At 58.3% G+C, this 26,211-nt stretch overlaps 2 protein-coding genes across 3 annotated transcripts in view; both read left to right on the forward strand.

Moving 5' to 3' along the window:
* Positions 1–278: 278 nt before the first annotated feature.
* On the forward strand, positions 279–9,916 carry KPTN (kaptin, actin binding protein). 2 transcript variants are annotated; one of them, XR_009448779.1, is made up of 13 exons: positions 279–573; positions 917–999; positions 1,122–1,206; positions 1,290–1,344; positions 2,778–2,853; positions 2,948–3,021; positions 3,215–3,324; positions 3,401–3,478; positions 4,195–4,270; positions 5,045–5,180; positions 5,265–5,447; positions 8,863–9,101; positions 9,141–9,916. XR_009448779.1 is itself a non-coding variant. In XM_059665998.1 (12 exons), exons 1-12 carry the CDS (start codon positions 351–353, stop codon positions 8,989–8,991), a joined length of 1,308 nt encoding a protein of 435 aa, XP_059521981.1. In that variant the 5' UTR covers positions 279–350; the 3' UTR covers positions 8,992–9,916. The 2 variants fall into 2 exon arrangements, 1 of the variants encoding a protein (XP_059521981.1); XM_059665998.1 differs by having other exon boundaries at positions 8,863–9,916.
* Positions 9,917–11,564: 1,648 nt separating this feature from the next.
* The window catches only part of SLC8A2 (solute carrier family 8 member A2), a 33,762-nt gene continuing 19,115 nt past the window's right edge, over positions 11,565–26,211 (forward strand). The window contains exons 1-3 of the mRNA XM_059666000.1: positions 11,565–11,706; positions 17,017–17,707; positions 24,515–25,179. Of these exons, the coding sequence (XP_059521983.1) occupies positions 17,033–17,707; positions 24,515–25,179 (1,340 nt within the window). The 5' untranslated portion in view covers positions 11,565–11,706; positions 17,017–17,032. The remainder of the gene's footprint in view (positions 11,707–17,016; positions 17,708–24,514; positions 25,180–26,211) is intronic.

Below are 26,211 nucleotides of genomic sequence, written 5' to 3' on the forward strand. Positions count from 1 at the left end.
TACCTCTGTGTGCCTCAGTTCCTTCATGCATAAAGCACAGTAACTACCTCAGACTGCTTGTGGGTTTTAAATAAATCGATAGATGGGAAGCGCTTAGAACAAACTGTTCCTGACATATATATATTAAGCTTTATTGTGGGAGTTATCTACCGTCCACATAGCGCGCAGGCGCGTTGGGGCCAAGTCGCCGGGGAGGCTTGGCGGCCATCTTGGTAAAGGGCAGCGACGCAGCTGTGACGTCGTCAGTCTGCGCGACGAGCGGGCACCCCGAGGCCCCGGTCGCTTCGGGAGCGTGGGGTGGGGCAGGGCGGGCCGCGCGGGGCTGCGGGAGTGAGTGGCTGGGGCGCGCGATGGGGGAGGCGGCCGTGGCCGCGGAGCCCTGCCCGCTGCGCGAGGACAGCTTCACGCGCTTCTCGTCGCAGAGCAACGTGTACGGCCTGGCGGGCGGCGCGGGCGGGCGCGGGGAGCTGCTGGCCGCCACCCTTAAAGGCAAGGTGCTGGGCTTCCGCTACCAAGACCTCCGACAGAAAATCCGGCCGGTAGCCAAGGAGCTGCAGTTCAATTACATACCCGGTGCGTGGCGCTGTGGGGCCGGAGGGCCGGGAAGATGGTGTTGAGAAGGCTTCTGAGGCTCTGTCTGAGCCGGATCGCTATGATGGGAAAATGGGACCAGGGTGATTGAAGGGGGTCGGAGCTGGTAATCAGGAGGCGTTGGGGTCAGAGGGCAGGGATAAGAGGAGCCTGGAAGTGGGTAGGATTCAGGATCTCTGCTCCCATGATGATGGTGATCAGGACTCAGTAGGATTCAGAGATCACGATCATTGCAGTGGTTAAAGGTTATGGAGTCCTAGAGGTCAGGGGTCACTATGATTGGAGGTATTGCCTGAAACTTGAACTTTGAACTATCCCCTCCCAGTGGATGCCGAGATTGTCTCCATCGACACTTTCAACAAGTCGCCCCCAAAACGGGGCCTGGTCGTGGGAATCACGTTCATCAAGGTACCCAGAGCCCCCTCCACCTACCCGTTCCCTCCTCCTTACACACATGTGGATCCCACGGAATCTGACCCAAATCCCTCCTGCCAGCCCTACTCTCCCCTGAGGCCAGTTTCCTTCCACAGGATTCAGGGGACAAAGGCAGCCCCTTCCTTAACATTTACTGTGACTATGAGCCTGGCTCTGAGTACAACCTCGACTCCATTGCCCGTAAGTGTGGCCTGGAGGGAGGGAGAGGGCGGGGAGGGCACCTGTAGGTCCCTCGTGCCCACCTACCTGTGTTCCCCCTGCAGAGAGCTGCCTGAACCTGGAACTCCGGTTCACTCCTTTCCAGCTGTGCCATGCCGAGTGAGTAAGCCTGGGATGGGGTACAACAGGGTGCGGGTGTACCTGCAGGGGAGGGGCTTAGCAACGGAGACCGCAAACCTGCCCCTAGGCAGTCACATTCTAGTTCTGTTTTTTTAGAGCATCGTGCATTTAAGGTGTCCGTGGACCAGACGCGTGGCTGATGGGCTACCATTTTGTTATCACCAAACTAGATAGAGTTCAGTGAGCATCCGTGTTCTAGATATCTAGAATTCTCAGGTTCTCGGGTCCTCAGTTTCTAGACTTGGATATTCCAAGAGCTAGAAATGCTATTTTCTAGAGTTGCAAGCTCTGAGATTCCAGGAACTGAAAGTACTATAGTTTGATAATTCTGAGGTTCTGTCATGATAAAGCCCTAACATTGTCATATTTCAAGGAGCGACCCTACAGATCATTTAGAATTCTGGGGTTCTAGAATCCCACACTATGAGAATTCCATTCTAGAGCTCTGGATTCCATCCTAGAACACCAATGGTCTGGCACAGGTGCTAGCAAACTTTTTCTGTAAAGGCCCAGGTGGCAAATACGGTAAACATTAGGCTTTTGAGGGCCAGACCATCTCTGTCACAACTACTTGTCTGCTGTTATAGCAAGAAGGCAGCCATTGACTATGTAAATGAGTGGACATGACTGTGCTTCAATAAAACTTTATTTATAAAAACAGATGGTCGGTTGGATTTGGCCTGTGGGGTCATAGTTTGGCAGCCTCTGCTCTAGCAGGTGAGAGTTCTAGAAACTGATTTTCTGGATTCTAGGAACTGGATGTTCTACCATTCTGTGTCTGAATATCCTTGGTGGCAGTTTATTCAAGGCCTAGTAATTTAAAGGAGACAGAGAACAGAACTAGTTCTAGAGATAGAGATTCTAGTGTCCTGGGCTCCTGCAACCCACTCTAGAGCTTTATATTACACTAGAGGCCCAGTGCACGAAATTCGTGCACTGGTAGGGTCCCTCACGGCTGCCGGCCAGGGCCTCCCTTCCCCTGGCTGCCTGCCGCCTTGGCCTGGCACCGCTCGCTCACCTGCTCCACCATCCCGCCACAGTGGGGCCCGTTGGGGCTGGCAGTGCCTCCACTGCCGCATCGCCAACGCCCACCATGTTCTGCGCCGCCCCCTGGTGGTCAGCGCACATCTAACTCCCAGCTGGTCAAACTCCCCAGTAGGGACAATTTGCATGTTAGCCTTTTATTATATAGGATTTCTAAATCTCATCCGGAATGAAGACTCTAGGAGACGAGAGCTCTAGAAATGGGAGGTGCTCACAGGCTAACTTCCTATAGTTCTGCATCCTGAGGCTCTGGCCCTGGATCCAGTGTCTGGATCCCACAGCGTTAGGGTTCTTGCAGGCAGAGGTTTTGCAGACTCTGCCACTCTCGGGCTCTGCCACACGGGGGTCCTAGATGTCTCTGCTTCCAGGGTCCAGGTCGGGGATCAGCTGGAGACCGTGTTTCTCCTGAGTGGGAATGACCCGGCCATTCATCTCTACAAGGAGGTGAGGCAGGGGGAGGCGTGGCGGGCACAGCCCTGCCGGCGGCGTGAGGGGATGGCCACTGATACAAGCGGGGGTTGGGTCTTGGTTCTCCCAGAACGAGGGGCTGCACCAGTTTGAGGAACAACCCGTGGAAAATCTCTTCCCAGAGCTCACCAACCTGACCAGCAGGTAGGAGAGTGGCCGGACGGGACCAGGGCAGGTGGCCGCAGAGAAACTGGGTCGTGGGAATGGACCCCTAGAGAAGTCGGGTGGCGGGGATTACCTCAGAGAAATGTGGCAGCAGCGAGGGTCCCAGGGCTACAGGGCGGGCCGGGTCCCCGTGACGGCCTCCGGCCCCTCTGTCCGCCCACTCCCCCTCCAGTGTCCTCTGGCTGGACGTTCACAACCTCCCCGGCACATCCCGGCGACTGTCAGCCCTGGGCTGTCAGAGTGGTTATGTCCGCGTGGCCCACGTGGACCAGCGGAGTCGAGGTGATGGCGGGGTCTGGGGGGTAGGGATGGGGGGCTGAGGGCGGCGGCAGGGCCCTGAGTGCCCCCCTCCCCGCAGAGGTTTTGCAGACGTGGACGGTCCTGCAGGACGGCCCTATCTCCCGCGTGATCGTGTTCAGCCTGTCGGCCCCCGAGGGTGAGCCCTGGACTTGGGGGGACAACTCTGCAGGCTCGGCGACCCCGCACCTATGTCTGTGCCCTGCTCCCGCGTCCAGCCCTCATACCTCTCTCGGTCCCTCCCGCCTGCCCCCGGAGCTGCAGTGTGTCCCTCCCCTCCCTCCACGCCCTCAGGTCTCCCTTCCAGCTCCCGCCCCTGTGGTCTCCTCTGCCTTTCGCGTGGGGGTCTGACCTCACCCCTGCGCTGTGGCTTTCTGGGCTCCCTGCTCTGTCCTCACTCTCGCACTGTGCTCTCCGCCTCAGCCTTTCTTGAGGCCTCGCTGTCTCACCACTCAAGGTCTCGCCTCGCCCCCCGCATGTCGCTCTGCTCCTCCTGCCGGGGTCCGCCCTTCGCCGCTGTCTCCCTGGGCCTGACCTCGGCCAGCTGCCATCTGTCCCCCAGGCTGGTGTTTATTTTTCCTCCGACCGCCATTCCTACTGTGGTCTCGCCTTGGACCTCCCTGCTGTCACCAGCTTTTGCCTCTTCTGCTATCGTGGTCTAACCCCAGACCTGTCCTCCTGGTCTCTGACCTCGGCCACTCTCTCCTCCTCTGAGCTCTGCCCCTCCCTCTAGCACTCCCTCAGGTCTCTCTCCTGAGGCCCCACCTCTGTTCCTCTCACCGAGGGGAGGGTGGTCGGAGGAGGACCCTGGGCCCGTCCCCTCAGACCTACCCCCCATTCATGTTCTTTCTCCAGAGACCGGGGACGGGCCGCAGCGGGAAGAGTACAGTGTGCTCGTGGCCAGCATGCTGGAGCCGGCTGTGGTGTATCGGTGAGGGGCCCGGGGTGCGTGGGTGCCGTCTCACCCCAGACCTTTGCTCTGTGGTCTGACCTTGTCCCTCTGGGTGAGGTGGTTCAGGGCTGGGCAGGTAAAGGTGTTCATGGCCCAGGGAGTGGGTGCAAGTGTTTAAGTCTAGAACTTGTAGGGGTACGGGGAGGCCTTGGATGGGCACGAGCTGTCCGCTCTCCCTGGAGGAGGGGAGAAAGCCTGCTGGCAGGTGTGTAACGACCGCCTTCGTGTGTGAGAAAAGCTTGATTTGTAGCATTTGCCGATTTCCATGGTGTAAATACTCCCGCCAGGGGGGAGTTCAGGCCACTGACATGATGCCAGCAGGCTTGCCAAGCTTGTGAGCATTTCCTCTGGTGAGCCAGCACGAGGCAGCTGTGGCGCACCTGGTGGGCAGTGAGGAGGCCCCAATGGGGACCAAGCTCTCCAGGCTCCATGGGGACAGTGTGGGTGTCTAGATCCCCCAGGGGCCCATGTCAGTTTCCATTTGGGAGTCAGATGGTCCCACTCCAGGGGGAGGTGTGGGGCTCCAGATGGGGGAGTAGCCGGTGGGCAGTCGGAGTAAGGGATTTGAGCTCCCCTTGGTGGAGAGGAAGGTGATCAGATTGGAGATGAGGGAGATCAGGGGGGTGTCCAGGCTTCAGGAGGGTGTGCAGACCTTCGACGTGGAGCTGTGTGGGCCCTGGCCCAGGGTCTGGCACTAAGGGTGGTGGGCGCTGCGATCTGACCTCAGCCTGCCCCTGCGCTGGGGACCCTCAGGGACCTGCTAAGCCGGGGGCTGGAGGACCAGCTTCTGTTGCCTGGCAGTGACCAGTTTGACAGCGTCCTCTGTGGTCTGGTCACCGATGTGGATTTGGACGGGCAACCGGAAGTCCTGGTGGCCACCTATGGGCAGGTAGGACCCGAGGGAAGGACTGACACCCGCCCTCCCATCCACTGTCCCCGCCGCCCTGGGTAACCCAGCCCCTCGCCCCTGCAGGAGCTGCTCTGTTACAAGTACTGCCGCCCCGAGTCGGGGCTCCCCGAGGCCGAGCGCGGATTCCGCCTGCTGTGGCAGAGGAGCTTCCCCAGCCCGCTGCTGGCCATGGCCCACGTGGACCTGACCGGGGACGGGCTGCGGGAGCTCGCCGTGGTCTCCCTGAAGGGCGTGCACATCCTGCAGGTAGCGGGCTCCACGGGTTGGGTCCCTGGACGCGGAGCCTGAGATGGGGTTTTCGTACACCTGCTTGATTGAGGGCATGTTCACGGGGAATGTGTGTGTTTTACATTCTCTCACCTTCAGGCAAGGGCATTGGCTGCAGGCCCCCTCTGGGGGGTGGGAGTAATCTTTTTCTGGGAGGTGGTTCCTGTTGACTCAGGAGAGCTCCCAGGAGAAGGGGCAGCTGGGAGCACTCACAGCTGGCAGGAAGCATTCACAGCTGGGGGAGCACTCACAGCTGGGGGAGCACTCACAGCTGGGGGGAGCATTCACAGCTGGGGGAGCACTCACAGCTGGGGGAGCACTCACAGCTGGGGGGAGCACTCAGCTGGGTGGAGCACCCACAGCTGGGGGAGCACTCACAGCTGGGGGAGCACTCACAGCTGGGGGGAGCACTCACAGCTGGGGGAGCACTCACAGCTGGAGGGAGCACTCACAGCTGGAGGGAGCACTCACAGCTGGAGGGAGCACTCACAGCTGGGGGAGCACTCAGCTGGGTGGAGCACCCAAAGCTAGGGGAACACTCACAGCTAGGGGAACACTCACAGCTGGGGGGAGCACTCAGCTGGGTGGAGCACCCACAGCTAGGGGGAGCACTCACAGCTGGGGGAGCACTCACAGTTGGGGGAGCACTCACAGCTGGCAGGGAGCATTCACAACTGGGCGAGCACTCACAGCTGGGGGAGCACTCAGCTGGGTGGAGCACCCACAGCTAGGGGAACACTCACAGCTAGGGGAACACTCACAGCTAGGGGAGCACTCACAGCTGGAGGGAGCACTCAGCTGGGTGGAGCACCCACAGCTAGGGGGAGCACTCACAGCTAGGGGAGCACTCACAGCTGGAGGGAGCACTCAGCTGGGTGGAGCACCCACAGCTAGGGGGAGCACTCACAGCTAGGGGAGCACTCACAGCTGGCAGGGAGCATTCACAACTGGGCCAGCACTCACAGCTGGGGGAGCACTCACAGCTGGGGGAGCACTCACAGCTGGCAGGGAGCATTCACAACTGGGCGAGCACTCACAGCTAGGGGAGCACTCACAGCTAGGGGAGCACTCACAGCTAGGGGGAGCACCCCCGGTGAAGGGGATTCTGACACAGCATCTGTCCCCCCAGTGCCCTTCAGCCTCCCTGACTTTTGTCCTTCATTCCTCATGCTTTGTCACCTCGTCTCTTCCCTGTGGCCTGGCCCAGACCTGCCCCTGTGATCTGACCTCCACCCTTCCCTTTGCCCCCATGACCGTGCCCTCCTCCTGCAGCCACCCCTGTTGTGCACGTGACCAGCCTCACCCTGGCCGTGGTCTCCCAGCAGCAGCTGCTGAGCTTCCGGCCCCGGAGCCCCACTTCCCCCCCTGCCCGCAGTGCGGCCTCCAGCGCTTCTTCCGCAGCCAGTCCCCCGCTTTCCGCTCTGGCCACCTCGAGCCCTTCCTTAGTCCAACCTCCCAACTTTCTGTCGTGGTCAAGCCTGAGGGCTGTGGCCCACTGTCCAGCTTTCTGCTGCACTTTGACCTCTGACCCTCCCAAGCAGCCTGACTGCCGTTTCCCCTGTCACAGTCTCATATCCAGCCGTTCCCGTGGTCCAGGGTCCAACCCGGGACCCTCCATTGCAGTTTCACTTCCTGCTAATATAGTCTGACCTCTGACCTTTGCCCCATGGCCCAGCCCCCACCCCTCAGGCCAGTGGTTCTCAACCTTCCTAATGCCGCGACCCTTTAATACAGTTCCTCATGTTGTGGTGACCCCCAATTTCATTGTTACAAACTGAACATAATGAAAGCATAGTGATTCATCACAAAAACAATATGTAATTATATATGTGTTTTCCAATGGTCTTAAGCGACCCCCAAAGGGGTCGCGGCCCACAGGTTGAGAACCGCTGCCTTAGGCCATGGTGAGTATGCGTTTCCTAATGTGGTATTTGCTTCTCCTTCCACCTGGTCCGACTCCAGGATCCTTTCCCGTGCTGTCCAGCCTGGGTTCTCTCTACTGCCTCTAACCTTACTGCCTCATCTGAGTCTTGCTTGGGCTTGTCCTCCCGTCTGTCCCTCAGGGGAACGGCCTAGGTTAGACCTCAGGGCACCCATGCAGGGCAGACCCCAGGGGAAGGGTCTGAGTTGAACCAGTGGATGAGTTTAGACCTGAGTAAAACGGAATGAGGTTAGGCTCTGGGGCGGTCTGAGGTTAGAGCCTCATAGAAAGGGCATAGGGCCCTGGCCGGGTGGCTCCGTTAGATAAGTGCTGTCCCAGTACACCGAGGTTGTGGGTTTGCTCCCCAGTCAGGGCACATACAGGAATCAGCCAAAAGTGCAAAAATACATGGAACAACAAATCGATGTATCTCTCTTTCTCTTTATAAAATACTAGAAGCCTGGTGCACAGCCCGGCCTGTGCCCTCTCGCAGTCTGGGACCCCTCGGGGGATGTCCACCTGCTGGCTTAGGCCTGCTCCCTGGGGGATCGAGCCTAAGCTGGCAGTTAGACATCCCTCTGGCAGTCCAGGAGCCCTTGGGGGAGAGGCTCCTGCCACCGCTGCTGCACTTGCCAGCTGTCAGCCTGGCTTCTGGCTGAGCGGTACTCCCCCTGTGGGAGCGCACTGACCACCAGAAGGCAGCTCCTGCTTTGAGGGTCTGCCCCCTGGTGGTCAGTGTATGTCATAGCACCCGGTCGTTCTGCTGTTCAGTCAATTTGCATATTAGGGTTTTATTATATAGGAGATGTGTGTGTGTGTGTATAAATTTTTTTTAAAATGGAAAGGGCATAGGTTCATCTCATTGGAAAACTCTGAGGTTAGGCCACAGGGAGGTGTCTGTGGTGTGACCGTGGCAGCAGGACTGCCCTTCGCTGGGCTCTGACCCTCCCATCACCTGCACTGCGATCCGTTTCGAGCCATTTCACTGAGATCTCTGTCCCTTCTATGAGGGTCCCACCTCAGACTCCCCAGCCATCTAGCTCCACCCTCTCCCCCCCCCCCGCCCCCATGTGGGACATTCCTCTCTTGTCTGCTTTGCTTTGGCCTCCTCTGTCCTGTCGGCCTCTCCTTTCCTCCAGCGTGTCACCTGTGTCTCTGCCTGTGGCCTCACCTTGGCCTCTCCAGGGTCAGACCTCCCTCCCATAGAACGCAGTCTCTCTCATATCTTGATCCATCCCATCTCTTTCATCAACTTCTAACCTCAGACCAACAGTTGGGCCCAGGCTTGGTTCCTCCCACTGGAAATTCACTGAAGGCTGCCCCCTGGGTCTAACCTTCACCTGCCAGACACCTGTCCCACCCGCACACTGGTTTGCTCTCGGGCCCCCACCATGGCTGGGCTCCGGGCCTTTGGGGTGGTCTGACCTGCACCCCTCAGCTCTCTCAGCCCCGCCCTCTCTCTTGCTCCCCCAGCACAGTCTGATTCAGGCCTCGGAGCTGGTCCTGACGCGGCTTCGGCACCAAGTGGAGCAGAGGAGACGTCGGTCACAAGTGCTGGGGGACAGGGTGGGCCCGGGGCCTGCTGGGACGCCGGCCTCCTGAGCACCCACCCACTGCCCCCCATTGGGGTGCTCACCTCCAGCCCTTCCTGAGGCGGGGGGTACGGGGGGAGGGAAGAGTCCTGAAGGAGGGCATGCCTGGCCAGCCCCCAGGTGCTGGGACTGTGAGCTCTTGCCCTGGCTCTGTCCCAGGGCGCCCTTCGACCTCACCTAGCGCACTCCTCTGTGCCTCAGTGTTCCCATTGAAAATGGGGTGATCTCACCCAGCCCCCCTTCCGCTCCAGGTGAGAACTGGCCAGCCACCGATTGTTTTATGTCCTGAGGAGCTGGACTTCCCGTTGTCTTTATTCTTTTGTTCAGCAAGCAAGTCCTAAGAGCCTGGCCCCAGGTGCTGGGCTGGACTCGCCCAGAAGAACGGAGGGAGGGACATGGGAGAGAGGATCCAGGGATAGACCAGAGTCAGGACTGAGAAGAGGCCGAAGTGTAGACCTCGGAGGAGAGAAATGAGGATGGGCCCTTGCCGAAAGGCTGCGGTTAAACCGCTGTGGAAAAGACCAGACTACAGGGCAGCGGTTTCCAGCCGGTGCCGCGAGAAGTGTTAAAGCATGCAGTACCTGGCTGTTTAGTCAGGGCACGGACCTCTTCCCCTTAGATTGTCAAATAAAAAAAATGACAGCAGCTGCATGGCCAGTGTGGGTCAGTGGTTGAGCACCAGCTTGTGAACCAAGAGGTCGCCAGCTGGATTCTGGGTCAGGGCACATGCCTGAGTGTGGTTCGATCCCCCGTAGGGGGCGTGCAGGAGGCAGCTGATCCGTGGTTGATGTCTCTCTCATCATTGATGTTTTTCTCCCTCTCTGTCTCTGAAATCAATTTAAAAAGTATATTTCTTAAATGACAACAGCCAACACAACAACAGCCGTTTGGTGTGAACAAATAAAAATTACACCTAATTTTGTGTTTGTGTGTCAGATCAGCAAAGAATATATCTGTTGGTGTGCACAGAATATTAAGCTGGGGTTGGACCTGCAGGGAGGACGGGTGAGACCCCCGTGGTGAGCTCTGGACCTGAGACTAGAACCAGTAGGGAAGCGAGGAGATGGAGCCTCAAAGGAGAGGAAAGGGTGTGAAGGACACTGTGGGGAGCTGTCCAGCTGCAAAGAGGGTCTGAGGCTGTGGGTTGTGCTGAGGTTGGACCCCAAGGGCCAAGGTGAGACCCCAGCAGGAAGTAATTGCGTTAGATGCCCCGGGAATGCTGGGTGGGACTCGGTGGGCGGACGAGGTCAGTCCTAAATGGAAAGCCCCCGAGGCTGGGGACAAGGCTGATCGCAGCCTGTGGCCATGGGACCTGCCCCTTCTCTGGCACCAGGAGGACTCAGGCCCCCCTCCCTGACCCGTGGAGGGCCGGGGTGACCAGGCCCCCCTCCCTGACCAGTGGAGCGCCAGGTGACACAAAGGTCTGCCCTCCCCCACCAGGGGCCAGGAATCGGTCAGGAGGCTGGGGAGTGACTCCGAGCAGGACCAGGCTGGTGGGCGGGTGGGCTCTTTCCTCGGGGCAGAGGTGGGTGGGATCCTGCTCCCTGAGGAGGGCCTGTGGCCATCGGCCTTCACCATCGGTGTGACACACGCACTGACAGCAAAGGCCCAGCCGCCAGCTCTCTGCAGGCGTCTTGACGAGATAGCCTGCCATTTCTTGGTGAGCCTGGCTTCTCATCCCCCAGAACCCAGGCCCAAGTATGGGAATTGGCAGGGGGTGCCTTCCACCTGTGCCGTCACCCCCGTGCCGGGCGGGCGGGGACCCTGGGGGCGCTCCGGGAGGGGGTTAGTGATGGTGTGATCTGAGCAGGGCGCACACCCTGGAGAGGGGCGTGTGTGGGTGTGTCCACTCCAGGGCTCAGGAGTGGGTCTGGGCCACCGGGTCCTCCGCAGCTCACTTCCTGGCTTCCCGCCGGGTCCGTGGCCCAGGACAGCGTGTGGTGTAGCGGCGCAGGGGGTAGAGCCTGAAGCCACACTTCACCGCCCTGTGCCTCAGTTTCCCCATCTGTAACAGCGTCCGCCTCGCAGGGTTGGTGGGCGGGTTAGCTCCATCAGCATGTGTCAAGCGCTTACAAGAAGTGTTCGTAGCACCTGCACGTGCCGAGGGCGGCGTGAGTGGCAGCTGCTGCTATTATTATTAACGGCGCCTTTGTGGTTGTTTCCGCTGGCAGGAGTTTGGATCTGAGTGGCTAAACATTCCTGTCCTCCCCCCAGTCCTGGGAGCCGGCAACTATTTGTAGCTATTTTTTGCGTCTTTGGCCCTTATATGGAGCAGAGGCGGTATGTGTGTTGGGGATGGGGGCGGAGGGTGCCTCTGAATGACCCCTCCAGGTCCCCCCCCCCAAAACATGGGAAGAGCGCCCTGCGCCGCTGTCCCTGCCTGTGGTGCTGAACCCGGGGGGAGGTGGGAGGCGCGGGCGGCCTCCTCCTGCCCCGCCCCTCGCCAGGCCCCGCCCCGGGCCGCCCCCGCTTCGCCGCCTCCCCTCTCCCCGCCTCTCCCTCCTCCCCTCCCCAGAGCTCCTCCTCCCTCCCTCTCCAGCCGCCCCTCCCCCGCGTCCCTCCCCCCTCCTTCTCTCCTCCCTCGATCCCCTCTCCCTCCCCTCTCCCAGGCTCTCCCTCAGTCTCCAGCTCCTCTCTCCCTCTCCCTCTTCTCTCTCTGTCGGGCAGACTCGCCCACCACTGCCAACCCAGGGCTGGGGGGACCCTGCCCAGGCTGTGGCTGCAGGTAAGAGATCCCCAGTTAGTGGGGGTGTCGGGGAGGACAGAGTTCCCCAGCCTGGTTTGGGCGGGGGGTGGGGGGGTGAGGGCGTCTGTGGAGCCGGGAGCCGCTTTTCCCCGAACTCGTCGATGGCGGCTGGGGGGCTGCATATTCGGGGGGGGGTACCCAGGCCTTCCCAAGGGGCGGGGGCGCCGCCAGCAGCCAACATCCTCAGCGCCCCCCACCCCCGCCTTCGGGGAGTATGGCGGGCTGGGGAGGGGGTGCCTCCTGGGCACCGAGGGGCGAGAGCTCACCCGCCCCCCTTCTCTCCCCGCCCCCGACTTCCTGTGTCTGGTGTCCTCTCCTGCCTGCACCCCTGGGGGTCTCTGTCCGGCGAGTCCCCGTGTCAGGCTCGCGCTGCCCTGCGATCCCGCTGTGCCCGGTCCGCGCCGCCTCTACAGAAGCCCGCCGCTCCCCTCCGGCCCCCCTCGCCATCTGCGCTTCCCGTCTCCGCTCTCCCCGGTCCGTCTCCGTCTCCGCTGGCCCCACGTCTCCCCCTTCCTGCCGCCCCTTCCCCTCTCGCCTCTCCATCTGTCCGGGCGTCTGTCTGCCCGTCTCCCTCCCTCCTCCCCCCGGCGGCCCGCTCGCTCTCCTACACACCTTGGCCCCGCCCCTGGCAGGGGGAGACCTGGAGGAAGAAGATACGCCCTGCGGAGTGGGCTCCCCCAGAAGGCGAGGAGTCCCCCGAACTCCGCTCCCTTCCTCAGCCCGGTCCCTCCCGCCCTCCCCGCCGCACCTCCCCGCCCTCCCCGCCCCTCCCCTGTAGAGTTCCTTCTCCCCCGCCTTGGTTCTGGCTCTGAGGCCAGTCCGTCTGACCTGCGCCCTGACCTGCGCCCTGTGCAGAGCAGACGGAACCAGCCCTTCTGCCCAACGACCCCCTTCCTCTTCGCACGGACGGCCAGTCCTGCCTGCAGTCTAACCTCCACACGTCTTGCTGTTTGTCCGTTCGCAGTTCAGCCTTTCCACAATTTTCAGGCACCTTTCTAATCCAGGCACAGCGCTAGGTCCTGGGTCAGACCCGCCAGCCCCTCCTGCAGCCTCCCCTCCCTCCGCTCATGGTGTGCCGGCCTCGGACGGTCTCTCCGTGGTTCGTGGGGATGGAGCTCAGAAGCTCCTCTACCGCCCCTGGTGGGTCCGGGAGGGCCCTTCTGAGGCTAGAGGCGCCGGCCGGCCAGGGCACCCTCTTTTTCCTGGAGGGAAGGGGCCCCAGAGAAAGTGGGCTACAGTGAGCGGCAAGGGAGAGGGGTGAGTCTCCAGGTGCCACGTGGCTCCGGCTGGGCTAAAAGAGCACCGGGTCAGGAGTCCCACGAGATGAGTTTCCATCTCTGCTCGGCCTCCGACTTCAGGCTGTGTGACTCCGCCAAGCCTCTCCCCTCCTGGGCTCCAGCTCACCCACCAGCACTGCGTGTGTGATCCCCAGGCCCGGACATCGCATGCTCCCCGTGTGTGTGTGTGTGTGTGTGTGTGTGTGTGTGTGTGTGTGTGATCCCCAGGCTGGGACATCGCATGCTCCCCGTGTGTGTGTGTGTGTGTGTGTGTGTGCGTGCGTGTGTGCGCACATGTGTGTGATCCCCAGGCTGAAACATCCCATGGCTCACCAAGTGTGTGCCTGGGTGTGTGTGCACATGTGTGTGATCCCCAGGCTGGGACATTGCATGGCTCACCCTGTGTGTGTGTGTGTGTGTGTGTGTGTGTGCGCTCACATGTGTGTGATCCCCAGGCTGACACCTGGCTCACCCTGTGTGTGTGTGTGCACGCTCACATGTGTGTGATCCCCAGGCTGACACCTGGCTCACCCTGCAGCAGTAAATGTGCACGTTTCGAAGCCTGGGTCCCCACCTTGCACATCTGTGCGAGGGCTGGCGGGCGCCCCCTGCCCCCCACAAGCACAGTCAGGAACTGCCGCTGCCCTCCCCAGTGTGAGGGGCCTGAGGGAAGAGGCCCCACCTTCCCTCACGCCAGACTGGCCCCCCTCAGGCTGGCAGCCCCACTCTGCGGGGGAGGTCGCTGAGGTCCCAGGAGGCGTGGGAGGCAGAAGCAGGGTGCTCACACTGACCCAGCTGGCCGCCGGCCCACCAGAGAGAGGAGAGAGATGGCTCCGGAGATGGGGCCGGCCATCTGCCCTCCCGGCTCCCTCCCTGGCCTCCACCTGATCCTGTGGCCCCTGGATGCTCAGCCCAGACTAGGTTTCAGTTCCGCTGATGGACGAGAGGCAGAGGCAGACGAGGGGAGCTCAGCTGTCCCCGCCGCAGGGCGCAGATCTCGCGGCTGTTCATTTCACAAATATTTATCTTGTGCTTTCTCTCCTCCCCCGAGGCCTCCGTGAGAGGAAACCAGGTTTCTGAGGGAAAGGCAGGGAACCAGCCTGCTCCGAGGGCAAGGAGAGCAGGCGCAGCAGCCCTGGGCGGGCCCTGGCCCTCCCCGCTGGCGCCCGGGGGTGGGGGGGACAGGTGGTCAGACTTGAGGGAGGATCGCAGGCCATGGCCCTGCCACAGGGAGGGAGTGAGATGCTTCAGAGGAAGGCTGGGCTCCCAGGTGGCCCCGGTTCCTCCTGAAAGCCGAGGAGGAGGGAGGGAGAAGAGCGGAGTCTTTGCTTTGGATCCTGGTGGGTTTGTAATTATGCCTAAGTCGTTGCTAATTAGGGGGCTGCTAATTAGACATATCATTAGGGGACTTGCCGGTGGGGGCTAATTGTGCGGTGGCCCTTTAAGAGTCACCCCTCTCTCCCGCCTACACACACACACACACACACACACACACACACACTCCTTCTCAGGGAGGTTCTGCCAACACTCTGCCTCCCTCTCCAGGAGGAGCCAGCTCCCCGCCCGGGAGTGCGTGCGTGAGGAGGTGGGCGTGTTGGGAGCAGGCTGTGGGCTAGACTCGGAGAACTTGCTTCAGACAAAAATGGCAGGTGCTGGGAGAAGAGAGGCTGGTGGCCAGAGCGGGGTCCGGGCTGGTGGAGCCTAGCAGGACCCCTCCCTTCCTCTCTCAGTTCCTTTTCGATGGGTTGCTGGGTTACCATGGCAATGCAGGGGTGGGGCAGAGCCGCTGGAAGCCAGGGCCACTCTTGGAAAGAGAAACGAGGATGGGGAGCCCCAGGGTTGCTGCTGGGGGACTTCAGGCAAGTTACTGACCCTCTCTGAGCCTTGGTCCTCTCATCTGGGAAGAGGCTGGGGACTCCCCCCAAGAGGGCTGGTGCGTTGTGAGTAAGATGTTCAGAGAAGAAGACATGGGGCGGACTCCTCGAGGAGAGAGAGGGGGGATGTGGAGGAGAACCGGAGGAAAAGGGAACAGCAGGAGCGAGGTCTCTGAGGCAGCATGTGTCCACGGTGTCAGGGCCGGCGAGGAGGCAGTGGGCCGAGTGAGCAGGGGAAGGAGGGGATGAGGCCAGAGGGGATGGGGGCCAGACTGTGCAAGACCCTGTGAGGGGGGCAGAGCAGAGGACGCTGGTGCTCTGAGTGAGGAGGGAGCCACGCAGGGTTCTGAGCAGCGGGGAGATGTGCACTGACTTGCATTTTTAAAAGAAACCTAGACAGACAGACACAGCCACTCAAACCCAGGACCAGACGCAGGAAGGGAGGTGTTGAAATAGTAGACACCCTGCACCCACAAACAGGACAAAACCTCCAAAACGGTTCATATGTCACAGCTGCTAAGGAATTGTGCACCTCGCAGAGACTGGGGTACTGGAGAGAGACACCTGCCACCAGGTGGGGGGGTGTGTGTGTGACAGGCCCTCCAGCGGCCCCTTCTCAACCCCACCTGAGACAGACAGACACCCAGCACCCCCTGCAGCCCAGATTCGAGCAGGAGCGCACTGAAGGCCAAGTTGGGAAACATTAGAATCACCTAATGCAGTGGTTCTCAACCTCTGGCCCTTTAAATACAGTTCCTCATGTTGTGACTCAACCATAAAATTATTTCCGTTGCTACTTCATCACTGTCATGTTGCTACTGTTATGAATCGTCATGTCAATATCTGATATGCAGGATGGTCTTAGGCGACCCCTGTGAAAGGATCGTTCGACCGCCCAAGGGGTCGCGACCCACAGGTTGAGAACCGCTGACCTAATGAATCGCCTCCAGCCTTCGCCTCACCCACTGAATTATTCAGTCTGTGTTTTTTGTGCCTGGCTTCATCCATGCATTGTGTGTCCGTGGGACCCATCTGTGTTGTTGGGTGTATGGGTAGCCCACTCCCTTTTCAGTGCTGTGTAATATTCCTCAGTGTGACCACATGCTACTTCTCCATGTTACTGCTGACAGGCATCTGGGCGGTTTCAAAGTGGCAGCTATTAGAAGTAAAGTTGCTATGAACACTCTTGTAGTCCAGCCAGAGTGGCTCAGTGGTTGAGTATTAACCTGTGAACCAGGACGTCTCGGTTCCATTCCTGGTCAGGGCACATGTCTGGGTTGCAGGCTCGATCCCCAGTGTGGGGCATGCAGGAGGCAGCTGATCAATGATTCTCTGTCATCATTGATGTTTCTCTCTCTCTCTCCCTCGCCCTTCCTCTCTCTGAAATCAATTTAATATATATACTAGAGGCCCAGTGCACAAAATTTGTGCACTGAGGGGGGGGGTGTCCCTCAGCCCAACCTGTGCCCTCTCACAGTCCAGGAGCCCTCGGGGGATATCTGACTGACGGCTTAGGCCCACTCCTGTGAGCCCAGCTTCTAGCTGAGCTGTGCTTCCCCTGTGGGAGCAAACTGACCACCAAGGGGCAGCTCCTGCATTGAGCATCTGCCCCCTGGTGGTCAGTGCGCATCATAGCAACTCATCGACTGGTCGACTGTCTGCCCCCTGGTGGTCAGTGCATGTCATAGCGAGTGGTTGAGTGGCCTTAGCATATCATTAGCATATTACGCTTTGATTGGTTGAACAGCTGACTGGACAACCAGACACTTAGCATATTAGGCTTTTATTATATAGGATGTATATTTAAACACTCTTGTATGTGTCTAGTCTATTGGGGGACACGTGACCTGTTTCTCCTGGGTAACGCCTGGGAGCGGAATTGCTGAGTCGTAGTGTGCACATTGTTCAGCTATGGTTCCCCGGAGTGGTTAGACCAATTTACAGTCCCACCTGCTATGCGTCTGTCTTTATCTTTCTGGGTCTTTCTCCCTTCGTCTCTGTCTACCTCCCTCGGTCTCCGTCCTCCCTGTATTAGTCCTCAGCCTCCCTCTCCTTCTCCATCCCCAACAAGCCTTGACTCCTGTGTGTCCAGGAGGGGTGCCCTCCTCTCACCCAAACTTCCTCCTCCTCCCCCGCAGGACCCCGCCACCCTCCATGGCTCCCCTGGCCTTGGTGGGATTTGCGCTCCTCCTGGGGGCTCCCCCCTGCTCGGGGGCAGCTACCCCGACCCCCTCTCTGCCACCTTCCCCCACCAATGACAGCGACACCAGCACGGAGGTCTGCCAGGGTTCCAACCGCTGCCAGCCGGGGGTCCTGCTGCCCGTCTGGGAGCCCGACGACCCATCGCTGGGCGACAAGGCGGCAAGGGCCGTGGTCTACTTTGTGGCCATGGTCTACATGTTCCTGGGCGTGTCCATCATCGCCGACCGCTTCATGGCCTCCATCGAGGTCATCACGTCGAAGGAGAAGGAGATCACCATCACCAAGGCCAACGGCGAGACCAGCGTGGGCACCGTCCGCATCTGGAACGAGACCGTGTCCAACCTCACGCTCATGGCCCTGGGCTCCTCGGCGCCCGAGATCCTGCTGTCGGTCATCGAGGTCTGCGGCCACAACTTCCAGGCGGGCGAGCTGGGCCCGGGCACCATCGTGGGCAGCGCGGCCTTCAACATGTTTGTGGTCATTGCCGTGTGCGTGTACGTCATCCCGGCCGGCGAGAGCCGCAAGATCAAGCACCTGAGAGTCTTCTTTGTCACGGCCTCCTGGAGTATCTTCGCCTACGTCTGGCTGTACCTCATCCTGGCCGTCTTTTCCCCGGGGGTGGTCCAGGTAGGCTGGCCCCGTGGACACCGCCTCGGTGCATGCATGTCTGCAAAATCCAGAGGGGGGGGGCGCCCTGGGCTTGGGGGGGGCCGGTTCATGTGTCGGCACAAATGCATGCTCAGACCCCAGAGGGCGCCCGGTCACGCCCTGAGCAAGAGCTTCCGGCTGGGGAGGGAGGGCAAGTGGGGCTGGAGTCCTGAGGGTGCTCCCAAGCCGTGTCTAGATGGTGCTCCAGGCCCTGGAAAGGGCTCCTCTGCCGGGGGGGGGGGGTGCCATTGGCAATATTCCCACCCAGAAAGCCCCACCTTTTAACTCTCACAAGGGAGCCACGTGTGCTACGGATCCTTGTGGTCTCTGTAATGCATCCTGCCCTTCCGGTAGCCAGCTATTTGCTAGGTGTGCTTACGTTCTCCTCCTCGCCCTGTCTTTGCATTATTTAGTTCTCCTTTTTCCAGAAGACACGCCCCCCTGTGCACAAGTCATGCTCCGGTCGCATAAGCCAGCCTTGTGTTTCCTGACGATGCTAATTGCTTTGGGCAACGGGTGCAATTTGCATAACTTATCCGTGGACAAGCACAGATACATGCCCACATCTGCCGCCTCTAGCTCTGAATTCCCCGGGCAGGCTGTCGTGGTTTGCACCCTGCCTTCACCATTCCCCAGTGATTGCTGATGTTCGGATCATTTATGCCACTTGACTGTAATTTATACTCACATCAGCACAGGTAGAAGCCCAGCCCGCAGCAAAGCCCGCTTTGCATAATTTATTCCAATAGTGAGGCAAAATTGAGACCGAGCTGCATAATTTACACCCACATTCACATGCTCATCTGCCTCTCGTCTGTCCAGTGTCTTAACCGGCATCCCGACTAGCCTGCGTTTAAAACAGCGGTTCTCAACCTGGGGGTCGAACGACCCTTTCACAGGGGTCGCCTAAGACCATCGGAAAAACACATATATAATTACATATTGTTTTTTTTGTGATGAATCACTATGCTTTAGTTATGTTCAGTTTGTAACAATGAAATTGGGGGTCACCACCACATGAGGAACTGTATTAGAGGGTCTCGGCATTAGGAAGGCTGAGAACCACTGGTTGAAAACATCTGCCTAGTTTATTTCCCACAGTCCCGGAGACTGCAGGCTTTATTTGCATAATTTATTGATGGGCCTGCCTAATTCATTTGCACACAGGCAGAATTTATTTGAGGCTCCCCAGGATGCCTTCACACGCGTGCAGTCTCTTCATGCATATCTGTCAGGTTTTACCAGTTAACGTTTCTTTCCCGGAAGGATCTGGAGGTAGAGGCATAAAAATTCTTTGCAGATGATACAAAGGCAGGACTGCGGGATGAGAAGGCAGGGAGGAGAGGGGGAGATGGCGGCAGCGGCAGCAGACAGCGGGGAGGGAGGGAGAGACAGTCACTGCGACGGGCCCGTGACTGTGGCCCTGAGTTCCTGGCTTCATGGCCAGTAGTACAGAGCCATGTGTCACAGTTTCCTTTTGTGTTTAGTTTTAATTTTTATCTATTTTAGAGGAGGGGGTGAGGGAGAGAGAGAGACATCAATTTGTTGTTTCCCTCATTTATGCATTCATTGGTTGATTCTTTTTAAAAATATATATATATTTTTATTGATTTCAGAGAGGAAAGGAGAGGGAGAGAGAGCGAGAAACATCAGTGATGAGAGAGAATCATCGATCAGCTGCCTCCTGCATGCCCCGCACCAGGGATCGAGCCTGCAACCCGGGTACGTGCCCTTGACCAAAATCAAACCTGGGACCCTTCAGTCCTCAGGCTGATGCTCTATCCACTGAGCCAGACCAGCTACGGCTGATTCTTTTTTGAAAATATATTTTTATTGATTTCAGAGAGGAAAAGAGAGGGAGAGAGAGGTAGAAACATCAATGATGAGAGAGGAGACTCATTGATCAGCTGCCTCCTGTATGCCCCACACTGGGGATCGAGCCTGCAACCGGGGCATATGCCCTGACGGGGAATAGAACCAGTGACCTCCTGGTTCATAGGTTGAGCATCATAGGTAGACACTCAACCACTAAGCCACGCCGGCCAGGCTGTTGGTTGCTTCTTGTGTGTGCCCCTGACCGGAGATCGAACCCGCAACCTTGGCATATTGGGTCGGCACTCCAACCAATGACACTATCACACTTTTCAGGCTGTTAAAAAGGTTTCCAAAATGGTCTTGGATGAGGATTTATACCAAAACTGTGAAGAGAATTTTAGACACCACGGCTGAGAGGCGGCTAGGGGTGGGGGTGGAGAGGGGGTTTCCCCCGAGGAGGAGCTGGCTCGGATGTAGGGAACAGAGGGTATAAGACGCCAGGGCTCTGGGTGGAGAAGCAGGCACGGAGGGGCCTGTTGGGAGGAACACAGAGACCAGGATTGTGGGACATTTTGTGAAACAGCTGACGGAACTGGCATGAGATAAAGACGGCCCCGGTTCCCCCTGGATGCGCTGAACGGGGCAGGGAGAAGATGAGCCTGGCTCTGGCTTCCCCCCGGAAGTGCTGCGTGACCTCCGGCGAAGCCTGTGCCCTCTCTGGGCCCCAGTTTTCACATTTGAACCATGGAAGGGGTTGAACTAGACCACTGGTTCTTTTTTAAAAATGTTTTTTTTTAAAATATGTTTTTATTGATTTCAGAGAGCGGAAGGGAGAGGGAGAGAGAGAAATATCCGTGAGAGAGAATCATTGAGCAGCTGCCTCCTGCAGGGCCCCTCCTGGGGATCAAGCCTGAAACCCGGGCATGTGCCCTGTCTGGGAATTGAATGATGACCTCCTGGTTCATGGGCCAACACTCACCACTGCACCACACCGGCCGGGGCTTTGTTGTCGTTAATCCTCACCTGAGTATATTCTTTCCATTGATCTTTAGAGAGAGTAGAAGGGAGGGAAAGGGAGGCAGGGAGGGAGAGAAACATCAATGTGAGAGAGACACATCAATTGGTTGCCTTCCGCATGTGCTGTAACTGGGGCTGGGCATCGAATCTGCAACCCAAGTACGTGCCCTTGACCGGGAATCGAGCCCAAGACCCTCTGGTGCACAGGCCAACGCTCTAACCACTAGACAACACTGGCCAGGGCTCAACCAATCGTTTTTGGCCCTTCAAACCTAATGCTCCTTTTTTATAACAGACAATTTGTTTTATGCCCTTTATTCTGCTGATGGGAAATTCTTAGGTAAGAAGAGAGAAGTCTTCTAGCCTCAGAGTTTAGTTCGTGGGCCCTGGAGCCAGAGGGCTGGGTTCAAATCCCACCTCTGCTGCTTCTTAGCTGTGTAACTAACCTCGGGCAAGTCCCTTACGTGCTCTCAGGGCTGCGTGAGGATCCGCTGAATTGCTTCCTGTGGAAGGGCCTAGAACAGCCAGCCAGGGACAGAGAGAGGGTGAGCTGTTCTTCTCATGAGTGACCTTGAACTTGCCTCTGCTGTTGGCTTCCCCACGTCAGTGTAACACCTGACCTATGACATAAAGGAAAGTAACCTCTCATAGAACAGTGTGCATTTTCACATGTCAGTGCTTCCGCATGACTACCTAACCGTCATGACGAGGGAGCCGCATGCCAACACCCACTTATAAACAACGAGCCCTAGCCGGTGTGGCTCAGTGGATAGCGTGCCGGCCTGTGGACTAAAGGGTCCCATGGGCTCATGCCCCGGTTGTGGGCTCGATCCCCAGTAGGGGGCGTGCAGGAGGCAGCCGATCAATGATTCTCTCTCATCACTGAGGTTTCTATCTCTCTCTCCCTCTCCCTTCCTCTCTGAAATCAATAAAAATATCTTAAAAAAGGAAAGAAAAGACCAGAGACCATTCCATGCAAGGATTCAACAGAAGAGCAGGTCGCCACGAGGTTAAAAGCGAGCATCTTAGGTGCATATGAAACACCCAGGAGCATGCTTCGTACGTACAAAATCAGAGTGGAGTTCTGCCCTGGTTATTATAAGCAGGCTTTTCACTGACATGAATGTCCAGTGGGAGGTTCCGAAACGAAGTCGGCAGGACGTGTATTGTGGGGGGCTGTCCCATGCGTCTCTGATGTCAGCAGGCTGGAACTCCCCAATTATGTGCACCCATCAGCACCCCTGGACTTCTGATCCCCCGCTGGGGGGCGTGCCTGTCCACCGGGACCTGAGGTGTCTCACTCCCCTCCCACCGTGGGCGAGTGCACACGCCCTCACTGTGGGTGCCCTACAGGGGAGATGGGACCTGCTAGGGCAGCGGTTCTCAACCTGTGGGTCGCGACCCCTTTGGGGGTCAAACGACCCTTTCACAGGGGTCGCCTAAGACCATCAGAAAACACACATATAATTACATATTGTTTTTATGATTCATCACTATGCTTTCATTATATTCAATTTATAACAATGAAAATACATCCTGCATATCAGATATTTACATTATGATTCATAACAGTCGCAACATGACAGTGATGAAGTAGCAACGAAAATAATTGTATGGTTGGGGGTCACCACAACATGAGGAGCTGTATTAAAGGGTCGCGGCATTAGGAAGGTTGAGAACCGCTGTGCTAGGGTCTCCTTTAACTTCCCTGCAGGGAGCAAAGCCAATCATAGGGGCCTGAGACTGTCCTCTGATGAAGAGAGAATCCCCCACAACACACATGGTGCCCAGGAGACGGGGGCTCATTTTACAGCTTCTTTCCACAAACCCATCTGGTGGCTTTTGTGCGGTTTCACTATTTCCAAGTCCTCCCTTTTCCCTGAGCCATCAGTAAACACAGCGAGATCTTAGGAGATATTTCCCAGACCAGACTCATTGTTAAGATACCTCTGGGGCCAGCAAATAATAAATCCTTTTTACTCTTTTCTTCTTTATCTTTTTTGTGTTTGTTTGATTTTTGTTCATCCTCACTGAAGTATTTTTTTTCCCCATTGATTTTTAGAGAGAGTGGAAGGGAGGGGGAGAGACAGAGAGAGAAACATGGATGTGAGAGAGACATATCAACCGGTTGCCTTCTGCATACACCATGAGCCTGCATCCGAAGCACGTGCCCTTGACCAGAATTGAACCCACGACCCTTCAGTCCCCGGGCTGGTGCTCTAACCACTGAGCAACAGCGTTTCTTCCTTATCTTTAAGGAGGAAGGTGACATTTGAGTCTTCTTTAAAAATATTTTTAATTGATTTCAGAGAGGAAGGAAGAGGGAGATAGAAACCTCAATGATGAGAAAGAATCATGGATCGGCTGCCTCCTGCACACTCCCCACTGGGGATCGAGCCCGCAACCCGGGCATGTGCCCTGACCCAGAATTGAACCGTGACCTCCTGGTTCATAGGTCAGCACTCAATCACTGAGCCAGGCCATCCGGCTGGGCTCCATTTGAGGCTTTTCACGCATATTTTCAGGGTGAACTGTCATGTGTTAGTGGATGCTTTTGCAACGCGCCCAGAGAAGAATACTAGTGATGATAATGATAATAGCAATTTCGCATTTTGAGTATTTTCCACGTCAGGAACTGGCCATGCCGCGTGCCCCAGTGCATAACTCACTCAGTCTTGGGTCGGTGCCCACCTCCTGGACAAGAGGCTGGGCCAGACGTCCCGGGATCGGAGCTGGGCATGGCCGGGCTCTCTGGGGAGGCAGCACGTAAACATGGGAACTGGTTTCATGAGGCTGCGGAGAAGCCAGGCTGAGCCTCTTTTAGAATCAGCTCTGTCCCCAAGGACCCCGTTCTGAGAAAGGCGCCTGGCCAGGCCGCATTGGGGGTGGTGGTGGGGGGATGGAGTCTGGGGGGGAGGTGGGCAGAGCGCATGGAGCTGGGACTGCGGGGAGGGGGCTGCCTTGGTGGTGGCGGAGAATAGCTGGTTCCTGAGCGTGAGAAAAGGGGTGAATGAGGCGACCAGGAGAGAGACAGGGGGAGAGCGACAGAGTTCCAAGCATCTCACAAGGGAAGGAGATCGAAATCCACAAAATACATAAAAGGACGTGGAGACAAGTCAGGAGGCAGCAAGAAAGGAAGACCCTGGCGGGTGGCTCAGTTGGTTGGGGCCTCGGCCCATACACCACGATGTTGCGGGTTTGATTCCCAGTCAGGGCGTGATTCCCTCCTCCTCTCTAAAACCAATAAACATATCCTCAATGGGAATTTTTTTTTAAAGGAGAGGAGGAGGAGGAGGAGGAGGAGAAGGAAAGGTAGAAAACAAAAATCCAACAGACACAAGGCTGAGACAGACCAACACAGAGAGACGAGGAGACAGAGGAACAGGGACAAGAGCGGAACAGAGACGAAGAGGGAGGAGGGTGCAGAGACGGAAATGGGAGATGGGGGAGATGGGGAGATGGGGGAGATGGGGGAGATGGGGAGATGGGGAGATGGGGAGATGGGGAGATGGGGAGATGGGAGAGATGGGAATATGGGGCAGATGGGGAGATGGGAGAGATGGGGAGATGGGGGAGATGGGGAGATGGGGAGATGGGGAGATGGGGGAGATGGAGAGATGGGGAGATGGGGAGATGGAGAGATGGGGAGATGGGGGAGATGGGGAGATGGGGGAGATGGGGAGATGGGGGAGATGGGGGAGATGGGGAGATGGGGGAGATGGGGGAGATGGGGGAGATGGAGAGATGGGGGAGATGGGGGAGATGGGGAGATGGGGGAGATGGGGGAGATGGGGGAGATGGGGGAGATGGGGGAGATGGGGGAGATGAGGGAGATGGGGGACAGGGACCACCTGCGGAGTGTTGGGACCCCGACGCGGGAGGGGACGCGGAGAGCCGCGGGGGGCGGAGCGCGCCCCCTGGCGGCGGCGCTGACCCACGCCCGCCCGCCCGCAGGTGTGGGAGGCGCTGCTGACCCTCATCTTCTTCCCGGTGTGCGTGGTGTTCGCCTGGATGGCGGACAAGCGGCTGCTCTTCTACAAGTACGTGTACAAGCGCTACCGCACCGACCCGCGCAGCGGCATCATCATCGGCGCCGAGGGCGACCCCCCCAAGAGCATCGAGCTGGACGGCACGTTCGTGGGCGCCGAGGGGCCGGGCGAGGCGGGCGGCCTGGGCCCGGGCCCCGCCGAGGCCCGCGAGCTGGACGCCAGCCGCCGCGAGGTCATCCAGATCCTCAAGGACCTGAAGCAGAAGCACCCGGACAAGGACCTGGACCAGCTGGTGGGCATCGCCAACTACTACGCGCTGCTGCACCAGCAGAAGAGCCGCGCCTTCTACCGCATCCAGGCCACGCGCATGATGACGGGCGCGGGCAACGTGCTGCGGCGCCACGCGGCGGACGCCTCGCGCCGGGCCGGCCCCGCCGACGGGCCCGCGGAGGAGGAGGACGACGGCGCCAGCCGCATCTTCTTCGAGCCCAGCCTCTACCACTGCCTGGAGAACTGCGGCTCCGTGCTGCTGGCCGTCACCTGCCAGGGCGGCGAGGGCAACAGCACCTTCTACGTGGACTACCGCACGGAGGACGGCTCGGCCAAGGCGGGCTCCGACTACGAGTACAGGTGGGTCCGGGGGGCGGGCGGGAGGGAGGGAGGCTGTGCGCGGGGCCTCGGGGTTCCCGGGTCTCCTGGCTGCCTCCGCGCCCATCCTCGCTCCGCTATGGGCAGACCTGGATTCATTCATTCGTTCGCTCCTTTTTTAAATTTTAAATATATTTTTCTTGATTTCAGAGGGAGAGAGAGAGAAACATCAATGATGAGAGAGAATCATCGATCGGCAGCCTCGCAGGGATCGAGCCCCAAACCCGGGCATGTGCCTTGACCGGGAATCGAACCCGGGCCTCCTGGTTCCCAGGTCGGCGCTCAATCACTGAGCCACGCCGGTCAGGCCATTCACTCACTGTTGAGAGCCTACTTGGCACCACACTGTACCAGGCGTTCGGCGCACACAAGAGAATGTGAGTGCCCACTGGCCAGGGCTGCCCCTCCCATGTTCATCACGTACCTGTGGGCTCCTGTGCTTGGCACCACAGTTACCTGTATGCTTCCCTGGTAGAACAAGTACCCCACGGACACCATGACTAAAATAAAGCGTTTATTGAGTGCCTACTGTATGCCATGGGCATATCATGGTGAACACGATATCTAAGGTCCCTACCGTCCGGCTACAGTAAGGCTGCAAACTATTAAACTATATGAAAACATCAGGTGAGCCCTAGCCGGTTTGGCTCAGTGGATAGAGCGTCGGCCTGCAGACTGAAAGGTCCTGGGTTCGACTCCAGTCAAGGGCACATGCCTGGGTTGCAGGCTCAGTCACTGTGGGGGCCATGCAGGAGGCAGCCAATCAATGATTCTCTCTCATCATTGATGTTTCTATCTCTTCCTCCCTCTTCCTTCCTCTCTGAAATCAATCGAAAAACATTAACAAAAAAAAACAAAAAACACCATCAGGTGATGTAAGTACTACGTAGGAATATTAAGATAAGAGGAAGGCGACGGTGCCCCAATTGTGCCCAGGTTTTTGGCTCCACCATAAAGCAACCCACCTCTTGCGCCCTACTGAGCCCTGTCCTCACACCCTTTTGAACAGACCTG

The sequence above is a fragment of the Myotis daubentonii genome, chromosome 15, assembly GCF_963259705.1.
Source record: "Myotis daubentonii chromosome 15, mMyoDau2.1, whole genome shotgun sequence".
In the NCBI taxonomy this organism is placed as follows: Eukaryota; Metazoa; Chordata; class Mammalia; order Chiroptera; family Vespertilionidae; genus Myotis; species Myotis daubentonii.

What these genes read in the sequence shown, in the direction of transcription:
- KPTN (XM_059665998.1), top strand. Translation starts at nt 351, where the DNA reads ATGGGGGAGGCGGCCGTGGCCGCGGAGCCCTGCCCGCTGCGCGAGGAC. An exon ending in CCATTCATCTCTACAAGGAG is followed by an intron (nt 2,854 to 2,947) that starts GTGAGGCAGGGG and finishes TGGTTCTCCCAG; the next exon opens with AACGAGGGGCTGCACCAGTT. An exon ending in GAGCCGGCTGTGGTGTATCG is followed by an intron (nt 4,271 to 5,044) that starts GTGAGGGGCCCG and finishes GGGGACCCTCAG; the next exon opens with GGACCTGCTAAGCCGGGGGC.